Consider the following 22643-nt stretch of genomic DNA (forward strand, 5'->3'; position numbering starts at 1 on the left):
ATTTCAGACCACAGCTATGACGGTCTACTGGCCCACTGAATGGACACCAGCTCACAGAAAACACATCCATACTGTTGATTCTGTAGTTTAGAAGCTACATTACAAGAGCAAGATGTGCTGCTCTTAAGGTCGGCCTACTCAGAATTGCACGTTGTAAGAGCCGCTAGTGGTAAACACAGAGAGACTATTTAATTTCATAAATTTTCCTTTTAATTGGTCAATATGTATCAATCTAAATAAGTTACAATTCTTCTGAGTGTTTACAAAGCCTTGTAAATATACTTATCAGGTCAAATTTGCTCTGACAAGGCAGATATACCGTTTACAAAAAGGATTCTGTGTATTTCACACAAGAAACAAATGTTAAAATCAACACTAAGAAAAATGAAACCTCTACAAAAATATCAATAAATAACATCACATCTTATGTTGATACATTTACTTACATCAGTATACAATTGCCATCATACCAAGCCTGAATAAAACCCTAGATTTTTTTTTTTGACTCACAAACCATAGAGATGGTTTTAAATGTGACATCTCACATTTACATCTCATCATCATTACTGAATCATCACAAATGTTAAAAATATACTTTATATGCTATTAAACTGATAGATTATTGATAACCACCTCCTGACAAAGACAATCTAAAGACATAAAGTTCAAAAATGTACATGTGCAATATAAATTGAACATAGCTTTTCAAAATCTGTTGTTGAAAGGTAGACCAGCTTGTGTTGTGTATAAAATCATTTTGTGACGTATATCTACAGCTATTATGTAACTTCCTGACAACCTCCTATCTTTTTAAACCAAAGAAATTGCTTGCCTCTGAAGTTCACCTTCACGGATGCAACAAAGTGCAGGACGATGAACGAGGAAGTATCAGCCATGATTTAAATAGAATCATCTTTTCTTTAAATCTCTATCTAGCATTCAAAAAGTGTTATGTTTAACAATAAGCAGGCTGTACAAGACAACTGACATAAAAAGGTAATGGTGGACCCTATAGTAGGGATTGATGTATTTAAGTTTTTTCAAACATCTTGACATGAATGGACACTTTTTAAGTGGGTTTTATCAATCGAATCTTGAAGCCATTACTGTGAAGGCCAGTCGGACAACATTTGGTCATGAGGCACCCAGCAGCGTGTATGATACTGTACATAGCAGTGTAAATCAAAAGAGCTGAAATTATATTGGATTATTATAATTAGTGGGACTAAAACCTATGAATGAAATCACTTGTCATAATAAATAAAACAGTTCAGTGTTTCAGCATGAAGCCAGATTTGATACATCAAGGCTTGCTGATACATGTTGACAGAGAGGAACATCATTTTAAAGTTCACATCAGTTTCGTATTCATCAGTGCCTCTTGACAAAGTCTACAAAGTAGAAAGAATGGATGTTTATCAGTGTGTTCTACTGGACATTCTCTAAAGGAAGAAGAGGAAGGTAACATGAGTGAGAGTGTTGTTTTTAAAGTAAGCTTAGGTTCGGAGTATCACTCTTACGTCTTCAATATCTCATAACCGCTTCTCAAGTTGACCCGGACTCAAGTCAGCTGACCATTTTCTACAAAACTGACAGGCTTCTACAGAATTTTCCTCAAGATGAGTTTGGCAGGGGAAAAAAAGGTCTGTAGCTAAATAAAAAAAGACCCTTTTTCTTTACAGAGAGTCAAGAAGCCTTGCGAGCACTTCTCCTCCAATAATTCAACTTTCCTGAGATTACGAACTGAAGAGCAAGAGACATTTACAAGGAAAAAACACTACAGCATGTCTATAAATATTTCTGGGTTCCTGGGATGGTGTTTGATGAGCTCACAGACCCATTTGAGATGCACCTTCCCTGAATTTAAACACCCCAGCAGTCGACTTACGACTACAGACTACGCTGCTGAGAAGTTGGATCTTATGGAGTCTTCCCGCAACTGACGGTGCTTCCCGATATCGCACTCTTCTCGAGGTGTTCTCCGTTCAATGGTTATCCTGTAATTTTTCCTGGGGAACAACGAAGAACAATATCATGAATGCAGATGATATTGTATGAGCAGCAATAAGAATGTTCTATTAATTCTCAACAAACACAAAAACAATAAAACTGACATTTAAATGCCAGACACTTCTTATCATTATAATTCATACAACACATTAGGCTGTTTCATGAAAAAAAATAACTGTTTTCAGGAATTTACCTAAAGAAGTAGAATGCCAAAAGGAGAGCCGTTCCCAGAATTCCCCCTACTATTATCCCAGTCACTGCCGATACACCTAGTCCACCTGCTTAGGAAAGAAAATGAAACCATTTGTAAAGAAAGCAGCACATCTATATAATTTAGCGAGGTTCACCTTCTAGGTTTTCAAACGGGGGTCTGCAAGAAGGAGCTATTATTACTATTGTAAGTAATAGTAATTTTAGTATTATAATTAAAGGGATAGTTCACCCAAAAATGAAAATTCTGTCATTAATTACTCACCCTCATGTCATTCCAAACCCATAAGACCTTCATTCATCTTCGGAACACAAATTACGATATTTTTGATGAAATCCGAGAGCTCTCTGACCCTGCATAGACAGCAACGCAACTGAAATGTTCCTAGGCCCAGAAATGTAGTAAGGACATCGTTAAAATAGTCCATGTGACATCAGTGGTTCAACTGTAATTTTACGAAGCTATGAAAATACCGTTTGTGCGCAAAGAAAACAAAATAACGACTTTATTCAACAATTCTTCTCCTCCAAATCATGTAATCCGCCATTGCTGTCCATGCAGGGTCAGAGAGCTCTCAGATTTCATCAAAAGTATCTTAATTTGTGTTCCGAAGATGAATGAAGGTCTTACGGGTTTGGAATGACATGAGAGTGAGTAATTAATGACAGAATTTTCATTTTTGGATGAACTATCCCTTTACTAATAATACTATTATACGAAATAATAAAAAAATCATTGTGTCCTTTGCCATCTGTTGTCTTAATTTTGACTTAATCGTGCTGTTACAAAAACAAGTGTCAATCTTGAAGCAGCAGAGGTAATTTACATGATGGGTCACTGTGTTTTGGATGTGGAGGCTCTGGTGCTGTTCGCAAGGAGAACCACTCCCTCTTAAAGCCCGGCATGATCTGGAAACTTCCATTGGTGCCAAAGTAGCTCATGACAGTCTGAATGCATAAAAAAACAATTATCATGGTGATTACTTAGCATTGCATAATTCTGGCACATATATTAACAAAATTCTACAGCTAAGTTTCAAATGTCTGAATTTCAGTTATTGTCCTGATCTTTTTTTTTTTTTGTGTGTTGTGTAATAAAGCAGAGATGATTATGCACACACACCTCGTGCGTTCCTGCCTCTAGGTCTGTCATCCTAACGACAGAGAAATCCCCATTCCGGTCACCATTGGCATCTAGAGACACCTGGCCGGCAATGCCTGTAAAACGGAATGTGAGGAATGGGAAAATTAATTAGTTTGAAGAGTCAAACATTCCAAGGAAAACACCAGCAAGAGTCGACAAATTCCGGGTGGGCAATACAACAGGAAATCTCATCCACCTCCTGCCGTTTTTGTTGGCTTTGACTGCAGAAATGGTAATTTCATCTGTACATCTGTGTTCCTGAATTCTTGAGATTTTTTAAATATTATTTAATTAACAGGAAAACATGACCCTGTTCCTGATTATTCTGGCCGGGCAAAACATTGTTATTTCACGTTTAGTTGTCTTGCTGTGGTCATTGAGACGGGTCTGGGCCGGAGACATGTCTGAGCACTTCTTTTGTAAGGGAAGTTTAATGAATTACAGTGGCAAGAATACTGGCGAGCCCTCTATTGGGGTAGCTGACAAAATTGACAAAATTAACACTAGTGTATAGTATCATTTAAAGGGGTCATGAAATGGATTTTTTAATCTTTAAACTTTATTGCCAGGTATGTTTACACATACGAGGAATTTGTTTTCGTGACAGAAGCTTCCACAGTGTAACAGAATGACAGTAATTCGTCTCTGCTGAAACTGATTGCAGGGATATAACTAAAGACAGGACAAACTAACAAAAACATAAAAACAACTGCGGAGCACGCCACGGAAGCAGCCATCAGCATCGGTGCCATCGCGAATATCTTACAAATATTAAATATTAAATATTAAAATAATTTTATTACATTTCCTGAAGTGCACTTATAATCTTAGTATGTTTTTTTTTCACCAAATGGTCATAATTTAGATATAAATGTTAATTTTCTACCCTAAATGTAGCCCTCTGATTTGAATGTTCTGTTGGAAGGGGTGTGTCTGCTGTGAGACTTCAATGTAAATGCCCACTGCTGTGATTGGCTAAAACCTTTGCATATGAAATGAGCATTACATGTGGAACTCTCTTGAAAGCTTTTATTGTGTTTTTACTAAAACAGCTGCCAAGATTAACTAGTTGTGAAAAGTGTTGATTATAATATTCTATTTAGAACTACTCCCATAGCATCAAAGGTTGCAGCACTGCACTGTAGCCAAACACTGTCACACGATGCAGTTATCTCCTTATTGCAACACAAATTCTTCAATCTAACAAATACTACTGTACCACTGATTATATCATGATTGGTTTACACATTACCATCAAGAACAGTGTGAAGTTGCACGTTTAGTCACTGGCTTGATTTAGAAATGCATAAACAGCAGCAGTAAACTACTTTGTAACAAAGAACATCTGAACGTCTGTGGCCTTACATATTACACCAATCACTGGTCATGATGGTCATGAAATTTTTATGTTTCTTGAGGTAAGTTTATAAAGTTTGCAAAGTTTTTTTAATCTTTCTTTTCCTAACAGCAGTAACACTCTTGTGATTGATGGGCAGACACGAATAGTTCAGAATGTTGTAGGTACTCCTAAAGTCTCGTGTATAAAACTCTTGCTTTTTAAATACATTTGTTTCCTTTAAACAATGAGTTTGCTGCCACTGTTTACTTTCTCAGTTTTTGAACTTTAACACAAAATTGAACCCGTCAACCCTCACGCTATATATTTGCATTTCAGAACTACAGCTGCTGATAAATGTCTGTTATAATATGTAAATGATGTCTGGCACAGACCGATGTCCATAGCACTTCAGTGGCCTGATCTCAAAATATTAAGTAAAGGGAAAAAAACAGCAATTTTTTGGGAATTACCTTCAAATGTTCTGTTCCTCATGTTGTGGGTGATTTCCAGTCCATCCTTTTTTGTCAGACCGTTACTCATCACCTCACGCAAGGCAATTGCATAGAGAATCAAAGCATCATGGAACCCCTCCATAAACATATTGACCTGCAATGTAAAAAAAGGGGGGGATGGTATAAGTTCTTCATAAAAAGAATAAATAATTATAAATAAGTAAACCAATATAATACATTTTATGACTTAAAACAACGAACAAAAATTAAAATACATTTGCTTTATTCATTTACTTATGCATTTATTAGTTATTTTTACAGTATACATTTATTTTTCACATTTCTTCATTTATTTTTTTTATTTTATTATTTTTTTCCATATATTTGGACCTCCATAGCTTTCCTTTCTTTTTGAACAAACAAATTGACATAGATGACATAGATATTATTAGAAAACTGTAAGTAAAGGTTATTGTAAGAGAATCCAGAGGCAGCTTATCTATCAATATTATACTTCAGTTAAACTGCAAATGAATGAACAGCTGCATACAGTGTTTTCTAACATCAAGAGTGAATAAGATGGAGAGGATTCATAAACAGCACTGTGTTGTTCAACGAAATGTTAAGCAACTAAAAAAATAATACGGGCTACCCAGCCACCATGAATACTGAACCCCTCCATAAACATATTGACCTGCAATGTAAAAAAAGGGGGGGATGGTATAAGTTCTTCATAAAAAGAATAAATAATTATAAATAAGTAAACCAATATAATACATTTTATGACTTAAAACAACGAACAAAAATTAAAATACATTTGCTTTATTCATTTATTTATGCATTTATTAGTTATTTTTACAGTATACATTTATTTTTCACATTTCTTCATTTATTTTTTTAATTTTATTATTTTTTTCCATATATTTGGACCTCCATAGCTTTCCTTTCTTTTTGAACAAACAAATTGACATAGAGTTACATTATATTATTAGAAAACTGTAAGTAAAGGTTATTGTAAGAGAATCCAGAGGCAGCTTATCTATCAATATTATACTTCAGTTAAACTGCAAATGAATGAACAGCTGCATACAGTGTTTTCTAACATCAAGAGTGAATAAGATGGAGAGGATTCATAAACAGCACTGTGTTGTTCAACGAAATGTTAAGCAACTAAAAAAATAATACGGGCTACCCAGCCACCATGAATACTGAAAAGCACGTACTAATGTTATGAAACGGATTAATGGTCTGTTCCTGCCGCAGAGCCGTATGCTGCATGTGTACAGCCCAAGGCAAACAATAGTAAAACCTGGGGCTTAGTCAGTCTGCAGCCCGGGGGAGATTCGATAACCGGCTGCCAAGATTACTGAATATTTACATTCACCCTCAACTGCCTAATAAGAGTGAAACAGCAGGAAAAGCTGATATAGTCATATGACTGTTTATATACATATTCATTTTTGGAAGCGTGAACAGAGGTGAAATCTCCAAGCATTCAGAGCATAACAAACCCTGCCGTGTTTTCATACGGAGCACAGCTTGCAATTCAGCAGCACAATGTATCGGACCGAACATTCCTCATGCAAAAAAAAATGCTTTCTCATTGCGAAACAAATCCTGCTGATATTTAAGTTTAGGCACTATTGGTAACAGTTTGTGTAAAACTGATGCCACCTCAGTTCAAGAATGTGAAAGGGATATAGAGGAGAGTTTTATTAAAGTTCTATTATTTTAACTCAGAAGTTAAAGGAGAGGTCTAGAGGCCCGTCACCCACATTGAGATTTGTGGTTTCCATCACAGTTTGCAGCACCTTTAAATGATAAAATGATTTCTTATGTAATACCAAAAATAAATAAATCCACTGTAAGGTTTACTTATTTAATTAAAAAAAAATTTATTAAAAAAATAACATATACTCTGACTAAAGTCAAACTGTTATTTATGAAGCATGTTCCATGTCATGTATCGTTTAGTAGGCTATAATTCATATCACTTCTCATTATATATATATATATATATACTGTTTAGATAGATAGATAGATAGATAGATAAATAATGTTTGTACTGTTAAATTCCTCCATAGATGTTGCAAAGGGAAAGAAAACGGCACTAATTCCTAGTTGGCCCAACTGCAGTGATTAACCCAAAACAAGTCCTGCATCATTAGAGTGAATGTAACATCCTCAGGGCTCACTGAACACCCTGTTTTTATCAATAAGCCTGTTTCTGTTTATTTGGGCTGATTAACTTCAGGCTCTGGCATGAAAAGGTGCAACCGCATGTCAGTTTCCTCACCCCGGTGAAAAATTACCCAGTGCTGTCTTACTGTCACTACCAGCTATACGGCAATGACAGAAAGGCCAGAACAGACCTTTAAGATGCCATCTATGGAGAAACAAATATGAAAAATAAATTGATAAATGACCCACTGCGGCATAATGTTTATTTCATACTTTTTTCTATTTATGTCCATATTTTTTTATTTCTTCACCTATTTCCTCAAAATGGAATGCAGCAAGAAAATGAAAGCCAACCAAATGTTCAGACATCTTCCATTTTATTCATGGAGCGCTTCTAGTCATTTAGAACTCAATCGCTGCAGTAGGACTTTTTCTCATTGTTTGAAGACCACTCAAAACCATACATAATGAAGCCTTTCAGATGAGTGGTAAAACCTCTTCAAACGATGAGAATCAAAGTCCAATTGCAATGGCTGAGTCATATATGATGACCTGGTAAGAAAACCTTAACAGAAACACAAAGATTGTATTCTTTATCCTTGTACCACATTTAAACTATACTGCACTGCTTATATACAGTGCCTATAAAAAGTATTCATTTTTTTCACGTTTTATGTTGCTGCCTTATGTTAAACTGCTTTAAATTACTTTTTTTCCCACATTAATCTACACTCCATAAACCATAATGACAGTGCAAAAACATAATTGTCACACCTTAGTAAATTTATTAAAAATAAAAAAACCTGAAATAAGTACACTGCATAAGTATTCATACCCTTAACTCAGTACTTAGCTGAAGCACATTTAAAGCCTCAAGTCTTTTTAGGTATGATGCGACAAGCTTTGCACATCAGCATTTGGCAATTATCTGCCATTCTTCTCCTCACCTCTTCACCTCTCAAGCTCTGTCAGGTTGGATGGGGGCCGACAGACATTTTCAGGTTTCTCCAAAAATGTTTGATTGGGATCAAGCCCAGGCCCTGGCTACTCAAGGACATCCACAGAGTTGTCTATAAGCCACTCTTGCTGTGTGCTTAGGGTCATTGTCCTGTTAGAAGGTGAACCTTCTGCCCAGTCTGAGGTTCTGAATGTTCTGAACTAGGTTTTCATTAAGGCTATCTCTATATTTTGGTGCATTGAGCTTTTCTTCTACTCTGATGAGTCCCTCAGTCCCAGCCGCTGAAAAACAGCCCCATGAGGCTGCTACAACCACACTTTACTTTTGGGATGCTACTCTAAAGGTGATGAGCAGAGCTGGTTTCCTTCAAACATGATGCTTAGAATTGAGGTTCATCGGACCAGAGAATCTTGTTTCTTACAGTCTGAGGCTCCTTTAGGTGCTTTTTGCAAATTCCAAGTGTGTTTTCCTGTGTCTTCACTGAGGAGAGGATTGAGTCTTGCCACACCGGCATAAAGCACAGATCGGTGGAGTGTTGCAGTGATGTTTGTCCTTCTGTAGATTTCTCCTATCTCCACATATGATCATGGAGCTCAACTAGAGTGACCATCATCTTCTTGGTCACCACTCTAACCAAAGCCCTTCTCCATCAATTGCTCAGTTTGACTAGGAGGCCAGCTCTAGGAACAGTCCTGGTTGTTTCAAACTTCTTCCATTAAGAGTAATGGAGACTACATGCTTCTGTGAACCTTCAATGCAGCAGAATTTTTTACCATCTGAAAGCTTAATAAATAAGCTTTGCATTGATGTATGATGTATAGGACAATATTTGTCTGAGATACAACTATTTGAAAATCTGGATTTCTTCCCCAGATGTGTGGCTTGATGTAATCCTATTTCTGAGCTCTATAGGCAGTTTTTTGACCTTAAGGCTTGGTTTTTGCTCCGATATGCATTTTCAGCTGTTAGACCTTTTATTGAGAGGTATGTGCCTTTCCAAATAATATCCATTCAATTGAATTTGCTACAGGTTAACTTCACTCGAAGTGTATTAACATCTACAAGCAATATGAATGTGAAAAGAATGAAGGGGTCTGAATACTTTTTATAGGCACTGTATATATATATATGTGACCCTGGACCACAAAACCAGTCATAAGGGTACATTTTTTTAAATTGAGATTTATACACCTATTATAATATGAATTAAATAAAATTGTATAAAAATTTAAATATATGTTTTTTGCCATTGGGACATATGTATATTGATTTATTGCAAATCAAATTTCCTCATATTAGATATTTTTTTCATGTTTTAGTCCTCCATTGCTCCCCTTACTTTCTGACCAAAATTTCTCTGAGCATTATTTACAATGAATTATAAGATTTGACAGAGAAATTGGTTGGTAAAAGGTTGCCGCGAGAGAATTTCATTGGGTGTTACTGCAAGTTCAGTCAAACTTGTGTGGCAGTGTCTATTCTGAAAACAGCGATATCCTTTATTGTTGATCAAATCGAGATGACCGAGGCAGAACGAACTGTCTGTAATAAGTCTGTGACTTCCTTTGTTTGTCTCAGTTTAGCCATTCGGCCACAGTGTGTTCAGATCCTGCGAGATGGTTTTAGGGGCCCTTAATGGTCAGCAAAGCGGTTGACTGCCTATCTTGTTCTAGATAAGGGTTGTTGAGAAGGAAAGGAAAGAAGAAACCATGGGTGGCCTTAAATTCACACGCAGTCCAGTGTATTGAGTTTGATCATCTCTAATGAATGTTCTTAGATTGTCGCCTCCTCAGGTTGAATTGTTTTTTTTAATAACTTTGAAGCGTTTCTGCTCCAAGTACAGGCAGATATATATACATATATCTTAGAGCCAGTTGCCAAGCATTAAAACCTCATTAGTTGAAAGCTGACCTTGAATTGACTCAACTTTAGCTGTGATTAGATTATACACACCTGAGGAGATCTGTATTTTAGAAATGCTAAATCTGTGCGAATAGAATATCTGGGAATTAATTGAGCCTCAATGGTTTTGTCGTGCTGGAACTTGATAACCTGCAGTGACGCACAGCGAAGTGCGAGCCGAAGTTAGAGGAAAATAAGTAACAGATAAACCTGAGGGCCAACAGATGATAACTATTACTAAGTAAGATAAAATACATGTCAGTCTGACCCAATTCATACTTTGCTTCTTTTGAAGAGATGATGTTTCTCAGCTAGAAAAAACAGTTAATGATTCTGAGAAATGTTGCCTGTTGTTAGGATCATTTCTTCCGAGAGTATTTTGCAAGTGAAAAATATATAGCATAAAACACAAAATACATTATACTGTAAAACATAAAACCATAAAACATGTTTCTAATGACTGTGGTAATCCAACACACCCACCTACTGGTCATCAGTGCATAAAAAATGCTTAGCATTTTCACAGACTCAGGCCATGTCAGGCCATGAGTTTTTCCTTCTGTTTTAAAAAAAATCTCCATCCACATGAAAACGCAAACGCATGCTATGAAACACTGTCAAGAACATGCCAAACCAACAGGTGGCGATATAATCTCAACTGTAAAGCCATGTTGGCCAATCAGATGCCTGAAAAAGTTTCCAGTAGGCGGAGATATAACAGCGCAGGCTCTGACGTCAAAAGCCCAAAACTCCGGTTTCGCTGTCTACACGATAACACTGCAACCAGAGTTTTTGAAAATCTTCGCCCTGGCAGGCGTTTTCAAAAATGTTCGGTTTCAGTGACCTGGTGCAGCGTTTGCGTGTGGACGAACGGCCAAACTGCGTAGAAAAAGCTGCGGCTTTAAAAATAACCACGTTCGTGTGGACAGGGCCTCAGTCATTTTAGAGTCGCTAAGGACATACGGTGAATGGCGCCTTTGGATATAAAACAGCACTTTTTAAATATCCGTATTTTACTTTGTAGCTGGATTATACTGTAGAGTCGACCTTCTAGAATGTTAACAGTGGAACTGTCATTTATCCTGCAGATTTACGTTCAGCATATGGGGGGGCTCTTTGCAAATGAGTATGGCTGCATTTCCTGGCAGCCAGTACGAATAGCTCAAATCTGTGTGGATGCTTGTAAGAACACCACTCACTGTAAGCCAATTCCAAAAAATGTATCACCTTCCTTAATGAATAAAGTGAGCATTCTTCATCCAGCTCATTAATTCAGCATGAACACCGCTGTCAGAAAAAACCGAGCAGATACAAGCGGCAGCTACAAGGAGAAGGCCAAGTTTGTGAAACATCACATTAGCCTGTGCTTCTGTCAGCTAAGGCTTCGGCTTCTCTGGGAAGTGTACTCGTACAATGAAATAATTGTGCTCGGCACACTGAAGTCTTGACATTCATATTTGGAACGAGAATGGGCTTTGTCTGAATACATTTCTTTCGACATGATGGTGGTTCCCTGCAAAGGTCCAGCTCAAGTCTTTTGTGGCTCCTGTTGATACAGCAATTGAGCCAGTCAAAAGTGGCAGGGCCCCCACTGAGGTTATTAACTTTGGCACTTCGATTCGTCCACAATTGTTTGTTTCAGAAAGACAGTTCCCGCTGCCTTCCTTAGAAAAGCTTTGACGGCTTTTCAATAGAAGCTGACATGATGGGGACAAAGAGCCAGACCAAAATATGGGGCCTGTATGGAAAGCCAAGTCACCCCATTCAAAAGCACTTAAAGTGTAAATGCACTGTATTTTGTCTTTAAACTGGGTGAATAAATGAATCAGCTGCTCTTTGAACATTGCAGGCCACAAAATGGAGGGAATTGCAGGAAGGGTGCTTAAGATTGATTGATTGAATGACTGATTTGCCTGTATACTGTTCACAAGAGGACAATGATGAAGGTGTATTCGAAAATAGTCAAGAAAGTTCCTCCTCAAAACTTCAAATATCACAGAAAATTTCGAATTTGCAGTATAAGTAGATTGATTTAATTTATTGAACAAATATAAACATTTAACAATTAACTAGGTGTCGAATAATCTAAATGTAAAAAAGGAAAATGCAAATGTGAATAGAATAATTAAATATCCAATATCAACAGATATACATGAAAAAACGTCTGATAACTACCAATATATTGTGCATCCCTAATTTGCATCCCTAAAAGATGAAGAAAATGTTTGTAGGAATTTAGATCTGCAAAGGCTTGATCTCAAATCCAGTAAAATTCTGAAATGTATTTGGCTTTTGAACATGACAGTATTCACCATTATATATTTTGATCATTATATTCAGTAATTTTGTTTCAAAGACTCACGTACAGCATTGCAGCCTTCACAAACAGGGATGTCCGACTGCTGTAGTGACTTTTTCATTTCCACGGAGAAGTCTTCAAACTCTGGCTTGGTGGACCTAAGCAACGTTACAGTGTTGAGAAAGCTGTAGGCAGCCTTGGCCTCATTGTCATATTTGTCTCCTCTCCTCCAGGATCCATCCCCTGTAAAGTAATTTTGTATTTTTACTGTATTTCATGTTCACATGAGCATATTGCAAGATTTGCCACAGAAAAGTTAAAGTCTCTTAAAATAAGGAAATTATACAAGCATGTTTTGCCTGTTTCTGCTGATAAAACCTCATTGACAATGGCTGAAATATCTACTCTGTTACTTTTGCTGCAACAATGGGGCTTTTAGATATGCACAAGAACATCAGTGGAACATGCTGGACCTGCACACCAGACAATATCCAGGCGCTATTGTGTTGAGCCAAATGTCTCTTGAATGTAATCTCTATCAAGCAGAAGAGCTGGGCCTCTCTTGCAGCTCAGTGTAGATATAGCTTCATCGTGCTACAGGGTCATCATAGAACAATCTCGTCTGACTATGGCTCATCTTGGGAATAGAGATAAACTCTGTAATCAGTGCACAACAACCATGAGTACAGTAGTGGAGCTTTACCATAGGAAGAGGAGTTGAAGAGCTCGATGTTGAAGAAAATGTGGCTGCCGCTGGTTAATTTTTGTCGATGGGCCGCCAGCATGAGGTCCCGTACTGTGTCCGCCTTGGCACACATGATCACCACTGCAAAAAGAGACAGAACAGAATGTTATTTGTCAGTCAAAACAACAAATTTAGGCTACCACCACCACCAGCAATGCATGTTTCATTTTTAGAATGTTAAAACGGCTTTTATGACTAGGGTTAGTAAACAGGAAAATTCTGAACAAAATAAAATAATTCAGTAACCAAATGATTTTCATTCTTTTTTGGTTCTGTTCACGGTTCTCACATGTGCTTTCCGCCAATGAGGAAGGAAAGGAACACCATTCTAAAATGCTCTGAGAATGTTCCCTGTGTTACTATTTAACACAAACACACAGCACACACAGTAAATTCAGATTCTCAAGCAAATTACTTTTCTGAGCCAGTTCTTTTTGCTGAATCAAAAACGTACAGTGCAACAAGTAATGCCTGATCCCTGACTGAAAGACTCTTCTTAAGCCAGCTCTTTTTTATGAATCACAAATCACAACTTTTGAATCACTTGGTGTAGTTTCTCAATTAATCGGAATCTAATTTTGATATTTTACAACTCAATGAACCAAAAGCTGATACAATGTTATGGTGTACTTACACCAAAATTTACGTTTTTGTGCTTTTATTATGAATATGTCAGCCTTTAGGATAGCCTAGTGTGCTCCAAAACACTGACAAAATTCAAAATTAAAAGACATAAGCATTCAGAACTCAGTCTCTCACTTCAACGGATCAATGATTTTGATGATACCATTCTAAATTTCAGCTTCTTATCAGTTTTTCTGACCAGTCAAATGCTCTGTAGAATCTGAAGCATCCTGGCCCTTACACTATAAAAGACGCTAAAGCTGCAGCCAAAAATGGTCATTTGTTTACATATTTATTATGTTATATATGGCGAATGGCACCTATTGCATTATACGAAGCAATTCAAACAGTTTAAACATGCTTTTCATTAGGGTATGCACTGCGCACACAGTGCTCTGCTCCAGAGACACAATATTGCACATACGGCACAGAGCACAAAACATATCCAACCCATTTGAATTCTGCACAGAATGCTGTGTTTTAAACCGCAATGGAAGAGATCAAACATAGCAAACTGTTAGACATCCTTGCCATTATAAAACACTGATGATGAAGAGCAATGAACAGCAGGTGATGCTTGATATGTCCCGCCCTAACTTCCTCAACACTTTTCAAGATACTTTAATAGGACTTTGAGACCTAAATCAGCCACTTGGTTGTTTGTATTATAATACTGTATGTACAAGAATGGAATCGTTAATTTCCTTACGATTCCCATTTCTATTTATGGCAGACAAAATAAAGCACTGTTTTCTCATAAGATTTTTACAGACCACAAATCCAACATGCGCATTAAGTTATTATCGTCTCAATTCTGAGAACATGCTCAGTGCTGTTAATTTAGAATTAATTATGACCTTTATGCTACTGGCCAGCTTTACAAGAGCATGTGGCGTTGATTCAATTAGGCTCATAAGTAGCAAAGAATCAATTCTTTTTGACCTGGTCTAACAGAAACACTGTCTGAGGTACAAAATATTTTCCCATGGAGCAAGGAGGTCAAAAATAAATAAACAAACAAGCAAGCAAACAGGGTTTAAAAAAAAAAAAAAAGTCGCAAAGTGTCCCATAAATAGGAAGATTCAGAAGATTGGAACTTTCCCCACAGCTCAGTCAGTGTAATGCGCTGCTTGAAATATCCTCAGCTGAGTGGGACAAACTTCACCTCAGTATTCCTGCACTATAGCACCCTTTAATTACAGAGCACACAGTACACTACAGGCCCTGTGTTGGCTCTCCAGTGATTCCATGGGGTAAAGCTCCAGCCAGCAATATTTCAAAAATCTGGATTTTCCCACTGACACTAGTTACAAATGAGCGGAGGAATGCAAAGAGGCAACACATGGCACACTTACCGTAGGTTGGGCCGCATTTAATGCACCTGGGGGTCTGTATAGAAGCATAGTGTGAACATGCACATGGAAATAATATCGCTGTGCAAACTCGTGCTATATCACTACGGAGTATAAGGGTTTACTGTCTCGCCCCTCTGTCAAATGCAAAATAAGCAGGGCTATAATGACATATCGCTGGCTTAGTAAATTCACTCCCTGAGGACCACTCTGCAGGTTTCCAACAAGCCAGTTTGTGGTTCTGTGCTCACGTCATTCACTGTCAAAACACTGCAACACTGTATGCCATCCTCATTAAAGTGCCTTATCTTCTGACATTTAGCCTTGGCATGGATCATAACTTGGAATTTTATGTGTTATGTGTCAACAGCCAGGTATGTCATTCTTATCTGCTTGTTAAGTCTGACGTCACGTGTCACAGTTTCCAGGTCCAAACACTCTATCAGATGCCAAAAGCAAACAACATATTCACTCACAGTGTGCTTTAGTACTACTCAAACATCATGATCCTAAGCTTTTTCTGAAATCACAGATGGCCAGATAGTGATTCATCTGCTATGAATAGATAAAATACTTGTGTTGGTGAGTCCAGAGTCTGTACTGTACACTGTTTTTAAAAGCTTGACTTAAATGTGTGATATGAACAATTTGTGCTCTTAAACGGCTCTTGAGACAGTATTCTCAGTTGAAACGAGTAGAGGCTTGGGCATTCATCTGTCGCAAAGCCCTCTGATTGGCTCAGCCATGATTTCGAAATATTACAAATGTTTATTTTCTTCTCACAATCTTTCATAAAACAGCCGCTAAAACATACCTTTAAATCAGCGCTCATGTGCAGGCTGGGCCATGTCATTAAAGTTATCTGTATTTTATTACATTCGCCTCAGCTGTGCCAATAGACATGCAGCAGCCTCGTGCAACAGGTTGAAAACCGCTTAACGAAGACTGACAACAACAAAAACAAGGGCATCGCAATGGCCAAATGAATCAAATCAGGCATCACAGGAGCTGGAGAATGTCCCAATGACGTCCTCTCCAGATGACTGCCGGCAAAGAAAAACTATTTGGCAATCTCCACTGGCTTCTGATTATGAGAAACTGTGTGAGAGAGTAGATAATGATGAATGCTGTTATTATAAGCAGCCACATAAATCAACTTGCTTACATGCTTGTGTAATTGACCACTTCAGGGGCAAACAATGAACACTGAACAATGACATCTTAATAAAGTAAGCCATTTGTTGTAAAAAAAATTAAAATAAATATGTACAAATTTGTAATGTGGCAATTGATAAGTTAAATTTATACCAAGATACTTTGATATCTGTGCTGTATCAATACTCACTCCTACAGCATGTACACCACTGCAGCCTTCTATGTGCCCCTGAAAACAAAACAACAAAGTGTCTACCATGCCTGGAATACTAATTCTAATGCCAGCAATCTACCTCATGGAACAGTCTGCAGCATTTAACATTCAAAATATATGCTAATTTATACAGTGGCTATGTCTATAATTTATGGTAATATAAACACAAACCTTTATGACCAGTGCAACGCCATCTATCTGGTCATTTTTTTATGCGATGTTCCCTTCTTGAAGCAGACCAATTCTGATCAATTTTATTTTGGAAAAATGGGTGGCCTTAGTACTAATCACAAGCTCCTCAAATAACTGCTGCTATACGGCTAAGTTGTCAACTGGTGGGCTGCAATGCAAATAATACAATGCAGCTAAGCTATAGTTAAGATAGCACAATAAATAGGCTCATCAGCTTTTAAAAATTAGGAGAAACGCTTCCCATAACTTTTGATGTTGACATCAAATCAAACTATACTGCATTTGGCCAACATGGACAGGCAGTGTTGTTGGTTAGAGTCACAATGTAACTGACGTAGCGACAATATATAACAATACAGTATTGTGATGTACATCTGAGTGAAACAGATTATTGCAAAGAAAAACTGTATGGGCGGATACTTGGTTCTATCCATCAGTTGTTCACTAGAAAGAAGACTGACGTTTCACCAGAAAATACAGAGATGACATTTTGATGAAAAAAAATTACAAGCTCAAAAAAAATGGCATGGGTGGACACTGCCCCCATAAACTTTCAACAAAAATGGCGACATTTCTTATAAAATACTCATACATCTTAAGAAGAAATTACACTTTGGGGTGGATCCTGTGCAGTTCAATGTTATACTTCAGAAGAGGCTTGAAACAGATGTCAAATTTTGCCCTGAGTGTTTGGGTGGCGACTTGAAAAATGCATCCCGTCACTGAGATTCCACATTCAAATCTCTGCATGGTCTTTGATGGGCAGATCAAAGGAAGTATACATGTCATCATTCAAGCAGCATTCCATACTTGTACCTTTATACTTGCTGTGGGGGACCGCAACATGTCGAGGACCTTTAGCTGCTGTTAACTGATAGAAAAGGAAAAGAATTATAAAAAGCCTCGAGAGGTGTAACCCTGGCTTTGTTAGTGTCAAAACAGCCCCAAGACAGCATTAACCTCCCACCCCGTTTCATTCATTCCATACTGACATTTGCAGAATTGGTGGAACATTCCTTTATTAATGACCAGCGTTCACGCAATATGCTTTAGCTTAAGAAACCCAAGATGTTCATTTTGACACACACGACTGTCTTAGGAAAGCGATACAGGGGACTGGGCCCTCTGCAGGGCCCCTGTATTGAGGCATAGCTGTATATTTTCTAAAATCGACAGCATTCTTGCTAGGAATGTAAGAAATGCACTGTTTATGAAACAGGATGGGTAAGGAGGTGCACAGTCAGACTTTCTGAAACAGCACAGATTGGGGCAGACGGATATGATGTTTAAAAGCAGGCTGAAACAGCAGACAGTTCATAGTTTTGACAGAAGGCATATCTTTTAGCGCCACAATGTGTCTAACATCAATAGTAGCAGTGCACTCCAGGGAGGGTGTAGCCTCTCTGGTTATTAAGAATCAGCCAGGCAGACAGCGCATGACTTTACTCGCCATGAGAAAAGCTGTTAAAAAGTGCTCGAGGATGTCTAGAGGAGTGCTAAAGCCTACAATTGCTCCGCAAAATTCCAACAGCTCTTTGCTCAGTGTTGACCGCCTGTCAAAATTCTGATCATTTTTTCCACAAACTTTCTTATGGACTGCAACTGACCTCTTGCCTATCTTTACAGACGGGGAGCCCAAGGAGATCAGGAGAGGATGAAAACAGCCCTAAATAGCTGCATTTGTATGTGTTCTATATTGCTCTTTTCTGATGCACTGTCCTTGGCAGTTTAACCTGCTGTGGATTAGGATTGCTGTTCTCTTTAATGCATTATCATTTGATGTAAACACTCCTTCCAGAAAACTAAGTTCCAGTTTAGATGTCTAGAGGAGTGCTAAAGCCTACAATTGCTCCGCAAAATTCCAACAGCTCTTTGCTCAGTGTTGACCGCCTGTCAAAATTCTGATCATTTTTTCCACAAACTTTCTTATGGACTGCAACTGACCTCTTGCCTATCTTTACAGACGGGGAGCCCAAGGAGATCAGGAGAGGATGAAAACAGCCCTAAATAGCTGCATTTGTATGTGTTCTATATTGCTCTTTTCTGATGCACTGTCCTTGGCAGTTTAACCTGCTGTGGATTAGGATTGCTGTTCTCTTTAATGCATTATCATTTGATGTAAACACTCCTTCCAGAAAACTAAGTTCCAGTTTAAACTAAATGTGAATTAATAACATAAGGAAATGTGTTGACCAGGGGCAGTACTTTGCAAATCCACCCTCTTGACCAGTGAATACCCGAGTTGAGTCACTGCTGGTGGACAAAAAAAAAAAACGGACTACACTGATGTTCTCTACAATGTTTTCCAAATGTTTTGTCAGTTATGTACCCCTACAGTCCCATCATTTAGGCTTAAGTACTAAAGTATCTAATGACACCAAATCTGAAACATTTCCTTTAAATCATGTTATACAGACTATCTTTAAAAAAGGGCTACAAACAGGATCTAAATAATAATAATTAAAATGTGCTATTCATTTACATTAATTAACATAATGCAACAATAACAAAAATTAAGCCACATTTGCATTTACATTTACATTTAGACATTTAGCAGACGCTTTTATCCAAAGCGACTTACAATTGGGGGATACATAAAGCGATTCTTCTTAAAAGAGGCAAACAGATACAGGAAGTGCTTGTAATATCAAGTTTTTAGACATTGTTCAAATAAGTACACGCTAGAAAGAGAAGGAATAGATAAAGAGATAGAATTTTTTTGTTTTTGTTTTTTGAAGTGTTTTTGCCCTAAATTGTTATTTACTGGTAACCAGCATTTTCCACAGTACATTTTGGGGAAAACAAAAAACAAAATGTTTTCAGATACAGCAGTTGTTAGCAGCCTAACTGAAGGTAATGCTGCTTAAAATGATACAGGTCTTCTTGAGACATCTGATCCCAAGGCCCATGCGCACTCCCATGTTCCTAATACATATTCATTTGCAATGAGAAAAAAATGGTTATCCTCTTGAGTTATCTTGTTACTGTGATTTTATTTGGAAAAGTGTAATCTCATCTATTTAGTATCCATGTTTGCTACCGCTACCACTTGTGATCTAGACTGGTAAATGAAAGGTAATGGGCTCAAATCCAGCAAGATGCCATCCATTCCACTTCTTCAAACTATCACCTTCTGGCAAGAAACTTCTATAGGGGATTGTTCTTTTAACAAGTGTACTGTAAAACACTTTTGGCATCTATGGCAAGCTGTTTTTTTTCCTAAAGGTAATCGTCAGTAAAGCTTAAGTAGACATTTTTTACTAAACAGAGAGAGAAGAAACCACAACTACTGTAGCACCTAATGAATAGTTACTAATAAGACTGAAACAGGTACCAGCAATCATTGGAATATATAGCTACTAATTAGGGCTGCACGATAAATCGCATGCGATATTTAACGCGCATCTTGTCAGTAAAGCCGGTTCTGTAATCGGCGGTAAATCTCCATCACGTGCGGGCTTTCACATGGAGCAGCATTAACTGCACAGAGCCCTTGTTCACCGACAAGCTGCGCAAAATATGATCGTGTTTTGGCGCAGCTTGTCAGTGAACAACGGCTCTGTGTAGTAAATGCTGCTCCATGTGAAAGCCCGCAGGTGATGGAGATTTACCGCTGATTACAGAACCGGCTTTACTGACAAGATGCGCGTTAAATATCGCATGCCATTTATCGTGCAGCCCTACTACTAATCTGAACTGAATGGTTAATAACAGAACCACAGTTTTAATGGAATTTATTGGCAAAAACAGGTAACAGTCACAGGTAACAGCCTTCTAGCGACTAATTAAATACTATAATTAAATATCATTAACGTCAAATTCATAAATAGCCTACTAGTATGAAATGAAAAAATACTAAAAGCCAAACAGATACTGGTGCGTTTTAAGGAATAATTATTAAAACGGCTTGCCATAGAGCGTTTGGTAAATGACAGACAATTAAACGAGTACCTTCGCTCCCGTAGACGGACGCGATGATCCCATCGGCATCTACTCTCTCCTCGTTCAAGTTTAACACGGCGTAATCTGTGGCGATGAGGTACTCCGAGAGCACCGTATAAACACCCTCTATCGTAAAGTAACAGTTTCTCTCGTCTTTATCGTCGTCGTAAATCAAAGATGCAGTTCTCCAGCCGAAACGTCCGAACATAGCTTTAAACGTCTCGGCCATCTTCAGGTAAGTTGGAGCAATTCTAGTGATATGCGAGTACTCGGTGGTTTTCAAGCTGAAGCCGGTGGCCAGAGCACCTGCTGAGATCACGGGGATGTTCCAGTGCGATGCCACTCTGACCACCGACGCGGCGGTGTACTCGCACACCGGACCGAGGACCAGGTCGGGACGCTCGTCTCTTTGCTTGTCCACGAGCGCGTACAGAGCGTCCATCCCGCACGCGGAGTTCATATACTGCACATTGAATCTCAATCCAGCAAACTCTGCTCTGCCGAGGGTTTTTATCGCGTACTGAATAGCCGGAGAAACTCTCTGGTAAGAGAACAGGTATGTGTTGTTGTGAGGCAACATGACCATCACGTCGATGATGTCAGTCAGTGCACTTGTCCTGCCAGGCATCATGAGCACTACCCAAATGGACAGACATAGTGACATGAAACATGACATCTTTAACACCAATGAACGAAGCAACTGATGATTTTTTTTCTTTTTGAAAAGATTCAAAGCTTTTGAAAGTTTTCCCCCACCCCCCACCCCCCGAGTAGATTGTTATATAAATTAAGACGTATCCTTAATTGAACTTAGTATGGCAAGATCCCACTCTTTCTGTTTATAAGTGAGTTGTGTCGTGTGTGTCTCTCCAGAGCCCCTCTCTCTTCCCCTGTTTGGAGTCTTCTTTTGGGTCTCTAGTCTAACTCTCCGCTTCCCTGTGTAATTACTCTTGTTAGGATGTGTGAAGTGTGCGGCTCGGCTGGTCACGACCTGGTCACGACAAATTACTCTTGTTAGGATGTGTGAAGGCTGATCACCGGCTGGTCACGACACACGCTGCAGTCTAGGAGGAAATTTCAAGCATCCTTTCATTATTATTCCTGTGTCATCGCTGTGCAGCCCGCCCCCTTCTTAAAGCTACAGCGTCGAAATTCAGGACGGTCCACAATTTAAGTCGAGATTTAATGGTCAAGGTGGCGTAAATATAAAAATTATAAAATTATGTTTTAGTATAAAGCACATTTATAGACAACACATGGGGTTCCAAATGTCCAAATTTAGCCATTCATAAAATGCAACCCAACAGTAAAATCAGGCCTGTTCAATATTAAAAGCAACAGAAAGGTTTAACTGAGCAAAGAAAACCAGACATCACGTGGAAAAGGAGAATATTACACCAATTGTGGGCCACAACTAAAAGGCTCAAATTCAATCTCTCTTGGGCTGGAAATTACGGCAGGGGACAGTTAAAAGTGCAGCTGTCTGGACAGGAATAGAGAGACAAAAGATCACAGATGTATTGGAGGCAAAGCCTGGCCAATGCCTTACACATTAACAGCAGAATTTTGAAATTAATATAAAAATTCATGGACAACCAGTGAAGAGAGGTGAGAACTGGAATGATGTGTTTCCTCTATTTAGTCCTAGTCGGAAATCTAATCATAGCATTTTTAGTTGATGTACAGTGTGTTACAGTAATCTAGTGGAGTGACAAATTAAAAGCATCATACTTAGTATCAAAAACGCATATATGCAATAGTCTAAATCAGTGCTCCTCAAATCTGGCTCGCGAGATCCACTTTCCTGCAGAGTTTAGCTCCAACCCTATAATCAAACAAACCTACCTGTGATTTTCTAATGATCCTGAAGACATTGATTAGCAAACTCAGGTGTGTTTGATTAGGGTAGAGCTAAACTCTGCAG

At 38.2% G+C, this 22643-nt stretch overlaps 1 protein-coding gene across 1 annotated transcript; it reads right to left on the reverse strand.

Annotated features, from left to right (window-relative positions):
* Nucleotides 1–213: 213 nt before the first annotated feature.
* LOC107746807 (atrial natriuretic peptide receptor 3-like) lies at nt 214–21799 on the reverse strand. Its single transcript, XM_016561109.1, has 9 exons — nt 21772–21799; nt 20729–21710; nt 13199–13321; nt 12563–12738; nt 5174–5309; nt 3344–3438; nt 3048–3168; nt 2204–2288; nt 214–2009 (listed from the first exon to the last, which is right to left on the reverse strand). The coding sequence occupies exons 2-9, from the start codon at nt 21393–21395 to the stop codon at nt 1898–1900; spliced, it is 1515 nt and encodes a 504-aa protein (XP_016416595.1). The 5' UTR covers nt 21396–21710; nt 21772–21799; the 3' UTR covers nt 214–1897.
* Nucleotides 21800–22643: the final 844 nt, after the last annotated feature.

This window comes from Sinocyclocheilus rhinocerous, unplaced genomic scaffold, assembly GCF_001515625.1.
Source record: "Sinocyclocheilus rhinocerous isolate Xijiao unplaced genomic scaffold, SAMN03320098_v1.1 scaffold468, whole genome shotgun sequence".
NCBI lineage: Eukaryota > Metazoa > Chordata > Actinopteri > Cypriniformes > Cyprinidae > Sinocyclocheilus > Sinocyclocheilus rhinocerous.